The sequence below is a fragment of the Centruroides sculpturatus genome, unplaced genomic scaffold (genome assembly GCF_000671375.1).
Source record: "Centruroides sculpturatus isolate CEXI.00-Female unplaced genomic scaffold, Cexi_2.0 scaffold744, whole genome shotgun sequence".
Taxonomy (NCBI): Eukaryota; Metazoa; Arthropoda; class Arachnida; order Scorpiones; family Buthidae; genus Centruroides; species Centruroides sculpturatus.
In genome coordinates, this window is record NW_019385145.1 from 271,130 (window position 1) to 277,999 (window position 6,870).

At 48.5% G+C, this 6,870-nt stretch overlaps 1 protein-coding gene across 2 annotated transcripts; it reads right to left on the bottom strand.

The window, feature by feature from the left end:
- Positions 1–389: 389 nt before the first annotated feature.
- LOC111635391 lies at positions 390–4,224 on the bottom strand. 2 transcript variants are annotated; one of them, XM_023380345.1, is made up of 4 exons: positions 3,991–4,224; positions 2,819–3,464; positions 2,294–2,379; positions 390–762 (listed from the first exon to the last, which is right to left on the bottom strand). In XM_023380345.1, exons 2-4 carry the CDS (start codon positions 3,367–3,369, stop codon positions 524–526), a joined length of 876 nt encoding a protein of 291 aa, XP_023236113.1. In that variant the 5' UTR covers positions 3,370–3,464; positions 3,991–4,224; the 3' UTR covers positions 390–523. The 2 variants fall into 2 exon arrangements, with proteins under 2 accessions (XP_023236113.1, XP_023236114.1); XM_023380346.1 differs by lacking the exon at positions 3,991–4,224 and adding an exon at positions 3,544–3,964.
- Positions 4,225–6,870: the final 2,646 nt, after the last annotated feature.

Sequence of the window (6,870 nt, forward strand, 5' to 3'; positions counted from 1 at the left end):
TTTTCGTCGTCCCTTAATTACAAGATCGAAACGCAATTTTCTGTAGTTATGCATAGAAGTCGGCCTATCGAAGCTTTGTTATTAAGGTTACGACTAAAACCAATTTTATAAACTTTCACTATATTGTAATTGGCAAACTCTGTCGAAATGGCAAATTTTTCATCAAAGCAGAATCATTTCGAAAACGTCCGAGTGGCTAATTTTTCCGAATTTTCGGACGTTCGAACTCTCGTCTCCCATTCCAAATGTTTTACGGTGTTCGCTTCAACTTCGTCCAGGATTTGCCGTGGGCAGAATTTACCCTGGGCAAAACGGCCGCGCAAAACCGCGAGATTCTCGCAGCGATTTAGGAAGGTCACTTAAAGCGTTAAAAGACGAAGGAAAAAGGATTCGTTTCCGGAGTATAGACGCGTCAATAAGGAACTTTTAATTTCAGAATTGAAAAATGACAAAATTTACAAGGTTTTATTCGACGACTATTTACAAATGTCACTAAAACGTCTTTCCGTCCTCCGACGCCGGTTCAGACCAGAGTGGAGAGTTCGGCCACGTGCGGGCCCGAATCGGGAGGGAGACTGGCTTCTCTGATTCGACTCAATCTACTCTCGATCAGGGCTCGACTGGCGTCGGTCTTGTGTCCCTGCCACAGATACACGTCGTGAACCGAGGCCACCCCGCAGAAGACGATGCCCGCTCCCACCGCCGCTCCCGTCACCGCCGCCGGTAGCTCCTGGAAGTGGACGAAGCCGAACAGGATGATGCCTGCAACGAGAAAGACAACGTTAAATCGGGGTCTCCTTTCGTTCCAGCGAAACTCCGACCGCGCGTAAGTACGGCCGCCACGATTTAAATATCGAACGCACTTTTAGTAGGCCCTACTTTGTGGGCTGCAATTTGAAAAAAATTGTAGACTTATAAATTCCTACTGTCGTCCGTCCGTCCGTTTTTTCTTAATCTAGAGAACGGAGTTAGATAGACGAAAGTCGAGACCAGATACGGAAAGCTTAGGGGCGGGAGGCCCCGATTAACTATATACGAATTTCCGATGCAAACCGGAAGCCAAGTTATTTCAATTAAGAAATTTTCCCCGAAAGGTGCTAGATAGACGACCGTCACGACTCTATCGCTAATGGGACAAGTATAATGTACAGCCACTACTAATTTGAGGTGGAGAGCACATACTTTAAATTAAATAAATGAAAACTAGGATTAAAAATTGCAGTCCGGCGTCGTGACTACGTCGCGATATATAATTACCGGTTAAAATTAAGTCTATCTTCTATTTTATAGTATTTACGGTGGTACGGTACGTAACCGTTTCCAAATAGCAGCAGACGTAAGATATAAATATTTTCGATTTAATTTATATTTCGGCAAAGGAAATCGATTTATATTCCTTCGAAATCTAAATTACGTCGTAACGGTAAACGATATTTTTGGAAGTAAGACGTTGGTTACGACAGTAAAAAAACCCCTAAAGATTAGGGTAATTACCCGGCACGGGTGGCCGGCCATTTAAAACGTAAAGAAACGGTGACGACGCGCCAGTAAATCCATTTATCGTCGCTTAAAATTAATTTATTAAATAGAGGCGAGAGGATTAAAGATTTCCCTTCGCCTTTAGCGTGGGAGAAAGAAGCCAAAGAAGAAAGAGGAAGCCTACTCTACGCTTAATGCCATTATAGACTTTTCTTAGGTACGGAAACCGCCACATTCTATGCCGTTCTTCTTCCGTTTCTTTTTTCGAATCTATAACTCGTCTCAGAACTTTTAAAACCAGCGGCCAAGTCACCCGTTCCTTTACTATTCCCGTAGCTGCCATTAAAAGTAGCGACGGACTTTGGCGGATATCCGTACTCTGTATATTTCCGAGTTTAGACGTCGGAAACTTTTTAAATCCGTTCGAAACAAATGGAATTTAAATCTAAGACGGAGGCGGAGGAATCTTACGTAAATTCGTAAACCTTCTCGGTTTTAGAAAAGACGGGTCGGACGTAATTACGTGAACGTAACGCGAGAACCGGCGTCGACATCGACAGCGAGAAGTTATTCTTTGCCGTAAAAATAAGGTCTATAACTGCGCTAAACAATACAATTAACTTACTGGTTAGAGTTAACCGGGGTGGAGTACCAGCGCGTTGGGTTCGTAGAAGACGTTTCCTCAAAAAGGAGGAATTAAAAGAATCCTTTTTCGTTTCGCCTCGGACGGAATCAGAACCGCCGTAAAGGAACCGATATAAAGGGCCTAACTAGCGGAGAAATTTTTAAAAAGGAGGCGGCGGGGACGACTTACCGGTGAAGAAGAGGGGAATGGATAAGAAGAAGCCTCCGATGGCCAGCAGACGGGTGTGGGAACTTCTCTTCAGGAACCTGTCCGTCCTGCGGAAGAAAATCACCGATTAGCCGAAAAAAAACATAAAAAGGCCCGAATCCACGCGCCATTCCGCGTTTCGAGCACGAAAATTCCAAGAACACCGCCGACCGAAAATCGACGGGATCGACGTCTTACGTTAGAAACGGAAACGGGAGAAGACACTACGACCCTCGGCATTATCGGCGGAAAATACGGAAACCGTTCAACCGACATCGAAAATTACGGAACCGGACGACGACGGGAGAAATTGGCGTCCGTATTCCGACGCGTAAATTTGTAAACGCCTCTCGCGCCCTTCCGCTTCCGGGCCAGAAAGAAAAAGCAAACTTTCGCCCCAACCGACACCGGGTTCCGTAAACGAAAGAGCGTTTTGTCTTTCGTCCCGAGGGAAGGGACGGATCTCGGAACGTGGGTAGGAAAGAGGTAGCGGAGAAGTTTACTCACCTGTCCACTCCGCGCGGAGTCTGCAGCAGTTTGAGAGCGAAGAGGAACTGCAGGCAGCAGACGAAGAGGCAACACAGATCCAGGCACACGGTCAGGGTACCCAGGGCCACCGACACCTGGTGGACGGTGGCGCCGTCACGGCCCGAAACGGTGGCTTCCTCGCCGTCCGGGGAAGGGGCCGGGCCGGCCCTCTGCAGGAAGAAGAGGGCCAGGAAAGACAGGGGCAGAGACAGCAGACACAGCAGGGCCAGCGAGGCCAGAGTCCGGTACACGCCCCGTTCCTCCTCCTCCTCGGATTCGGGTCGGCCGCCCGATCCCGGTCTTCCTCCGGTCCAGCGAGGGGGATAAAGCCCGGCCACGGACAGGTCCAGCAGGGGACGGCAGGAGCCGTCGTGAGGGGGCCCGGCGTCGAAAGTGCCGGTGCCCAGGCTGTACTTGGAGGCGCCCAGAGACCCGACGTTCAGGTCGGATCGATGCGGGAGACCTCCGTTCATCTTGTGCGAGGGGGGAGTGGGCGAGACCGAAGCCTCCAGACTGACGCTGCTCGACATCTCGGCCGAGGCGCTGCCGGGTCTTCCTACCACGCGCTCGTCCTCCGGCCGGCGTCCGATCCTTTCCGCCCGAAATCTTTCATTCTTCCGTCGATCTGCAAAAGAAATTTCCCGTTTTATTCTAAAAGGAGAAAAGTGGAGAAAGGAACCCGCCGCCGGAAGTTTAGAGTTTACCTCTTCCGGTAGCGATCCTAAAGAACGTTATCGGGCGGTGCGACCAAGGATTTGATGAAATTAACCGACTCCGAGACTGGCGGACGACGAATCGAACGCGCCGGATACGAGTCCGCGAAACGGAGAATCGTTTCCGGTTCTAGGATCCGACGCGTCGCGTTTGATAAACGTATCATTTTGCGCGTAAAACGGGAACGGCGCGCGGAGGTACGTCGACGGTCGGGTCGAAAAGCCGGAGTTTCGGTTCCGGTGACCCCGGGCGGGCGACGCGAAGGGAGAGAAAGAACCGCCGGATTTAAAAACGGGTGTCCGTGACTTTCCCGACTCTTCCACCCGAGTTTAACGAAAGGCGAAGGAAAGCTCCCGTCGACCCGGCTTCCTTCGGGGGGAAGGGAGCGGGGAAAGTGCGCTGGGGAGAAAGTCCGAAGAAAGAGAGAAAGGGCTCACCTGAGGTCCTTTTAAAGGGACGAGGGGACAGCGCCAGACCACCGCGCGCGAGCTCCGTACCGCCGACGACCGTTGAAACGGTGGCCGCCGGCCACCACGTGACCGGATCCGCCAATGGCGGGAGGACGCCTCTCCGGGCTCCAACGGACGCCGAAACTGGAAGCCGGCGTACGTTAGGGGCGCGACCTCCGCTCCGGGTAGAGGCCGCGACGTAGCGACGCGACGTAACCGGTTTCGTCGGGCGCTACCGGAAAAACGGCGGCTGGCCCACGGAGGAGAAGTCGTCGGGGTAATTTACGGGAGGCGGCGCGCCGGAAGGGCTTTTTTAGACCAATGGGACGCGCGTCGACCAGAATTTAAACCAGAGTCGGCCGGTCGAAGACGACACCCGTCCCAACCGACGACGGGAACGAGGCAAATCGGGCGAAGAGCGAAAAAGTGTAACAACTTCGGACGTCTCTTTTCGCTCTTCGACTAAAAAAGGATCTTCGGTCGTTTGCCTTTATCGTTGGTCGAGGGGCGCGATTTCTTCCGAAAGAGAGAAGGTGAAAACGATTGTCCGCTTCCCACTACGAGCGACCACCCGCGACCCGCACGGCTGCAGTTTTACGCTTCTTCGGCTCGTTCGTTTTTCCCGAATTTAGCCGATCGGACCGGAAGGGACAATCTCCGTCCTTATCGGCTGTCCGTTTTCCTACAGATAGGAAAATGTTCGATTTTTTCACAAATCTGCCGACTTTTTGGATAAAACCGTGGCTAAACGTCGGGGAAAATACGACCACGAAACGATTGGAATATAACTTTCTACCGTTAAATTAAAAGTTCGCATAAATAAACTTAGTGCCACCTAGTTAAATAAATATTCGTTCGGCCGGCTGCTCGTTACTTACGTTTTTCTTCTACGTTTGTATCCGTGTGGTGGGTCTGGGGCCTCCGAGCGTTTAAAACGACTGGCGCGTGCGGTGCCGGACGAAACTTGGCGGACGGGCAACGAGTCCACCTAAACAATTTTATTCGAATTATTCGTTTTGTCGGGATCGTATTCTTTAAAAAAGTTCAATAGCGAAACTACCGAAAGGCTAATTTAAGTCGACGAAACTTTAAACACCACCGAAAATACGACCGCAAATGTTTACATAAATGTAAATAATTAAGGATGCGCGCTTGCGTAAAGTGATTGGGCTGCAATTTGGAAATTTGTAGATCTATAAATTCCTTACTGTCGTCCGTCCGTCCGTCTGTCTTTCCTTAATCTCGAGAACGGAGTTAGATAGACCAAAGTCGAGACCAGTCGCGGAAAGCTTAGAAGTGGGAGGCCCCGATTAACTGTAAACGAACGTCCGATGCAAACCGGAAGTCGCATTATTTCGGTTCGAAACGTCCCCCGAAAGCAGTTAATAGACGACTGGCACGACTCTATTGTTCAAAGAAAAGTATGACGTACGGAGCGAAATATTACAGTACTAATTCGAGGTAGAGAGTATATACTTTAAGTTGAATAAATTAAAAATATGATTAAAAATTGTAGCCCGGCACGGTGATCGCGTCACAATAAATAATTGCTCGTTGCTGGCCTGCATATATTTATTTACGATAAAATTTGTTAAAATGGGAAAAGGGATTGATCTGACAGAGAAAGAATATGGACAAATTGACATTTTATGATGGCGCCGTAGCTGTCCAAATGGGAAGGAGTCGCGCTGTTACGTACAGTTATATTAAAAAAAATGATAAATACAACTCAAAAAACTACGGTGAAAAACTTACTAAATTGAGTGCGAGAGACAAGAGGCGAATTTCGAGGGTTGCGAACAACGGTGCGACGTCCGCATCGAAAATTGCCAACCAATTAGAGTAAATTAAATAAAGGCTTGTCCCGGTACTGTTGAGAATGATAAAATCATTACCTATCCGACGAAGGTAAAACCGGAAGAATGTCTTACGCGCGCCTGGGATGCAGATCGGTAACGGGGTATTTTTTCTAATGAAAATAATAGTTCGGTCCCGACGGTCCGAATCATTATTTTCATGTTTTGCGCAAGGAACAGAGGATTTTATCTCTACGACAGATGGTTGGTGGTTCCGTTACGGTGTGGAATGTCATTTCTTGCCAGGTAAACTCACCTATTGCATAAATGGACGAATGGATTCGAAAAATTATCGGGAGCCGATCGAAAATATTTTACAGAAAATTATATTTTTTATGCCAGACGATGTACCCGTCTATTCGTCAGAAAAAGTCAAACCGTCGGGGTGACGTCAGCCAGCAAATTTGAGAGCTAGCGAGAATAGGCGACGACCTTTCTCGCTCTCGTTAAGTATAATATGATTAGGGTGCGACTATGCAGACGCGAGCGAGCGAATTTTCCGAGCAAGCGAGAATATGTGGCGAGAAGAGGCGAGACGCGATAAATATCAAAACCTGTCAGATATGTGCGAGAATCAGAAATTCGCTCTCTCCAGCGTTATTTCTCGCTTCTCGTTTGTGCATGGTTTTCCTTTGAGAAAATTAAATCGCTCGCAACCTCTCGCTCGCTCTAAATTCGTGTCTGCATAGTCGCACCCTTACGCCGACGCGAGCAAAATTGGCGCAGAGACGACGACGTCGCGCGTTGGCGTCGAACTCGTCGCAGGGAAGCCTGAATTATTGCACGGTAAGGAAGTATCAAACTGGTTCTACTACGCTTACTACTTGCCAGGAAAAATTTTCGTTATAGAATTACTTCGTAAGGAACACATAAAAAGGAGAAACAAAAACACGGAGTTCCTCCTCTCTGGAAACAGCGAAAGGATAAAGACTTTATTATAATCCGTTAATAAAACAGACTTTTTATATGACTTTAAGTATATCTGTAGTTAGAAAAAACAAATATACAAGTC

What these genes read in the sequence shown, in the direction of transcription:
- LOC111635391 (XM_023380345.1), bottom strand. Translation starts at nt 3,369, where the DNA reads ATGTCGAGCAGCGTCAGTCTGGAGGCTTCGGTCTCGCCCACTCCCCCC. An exon ending in ACTCCGCGCGGAGTGGACAG is followed by an intron (nt 2,380 to 2,818) that starts GTGAGTAAACTT and finishes TTTCTTCCGCAG; the next exon opens with GACGGACAGGTTCCTGAAGA. An exon ending in CATTCCCCTCTTCTTCACCG is followed by an intron (nt 763 to 2,293) that starts GTAAGTCGTCCC and finishes TTCTCGTTGCAG; the next exon opens with GCATCATCCTGTTCGGCTTC.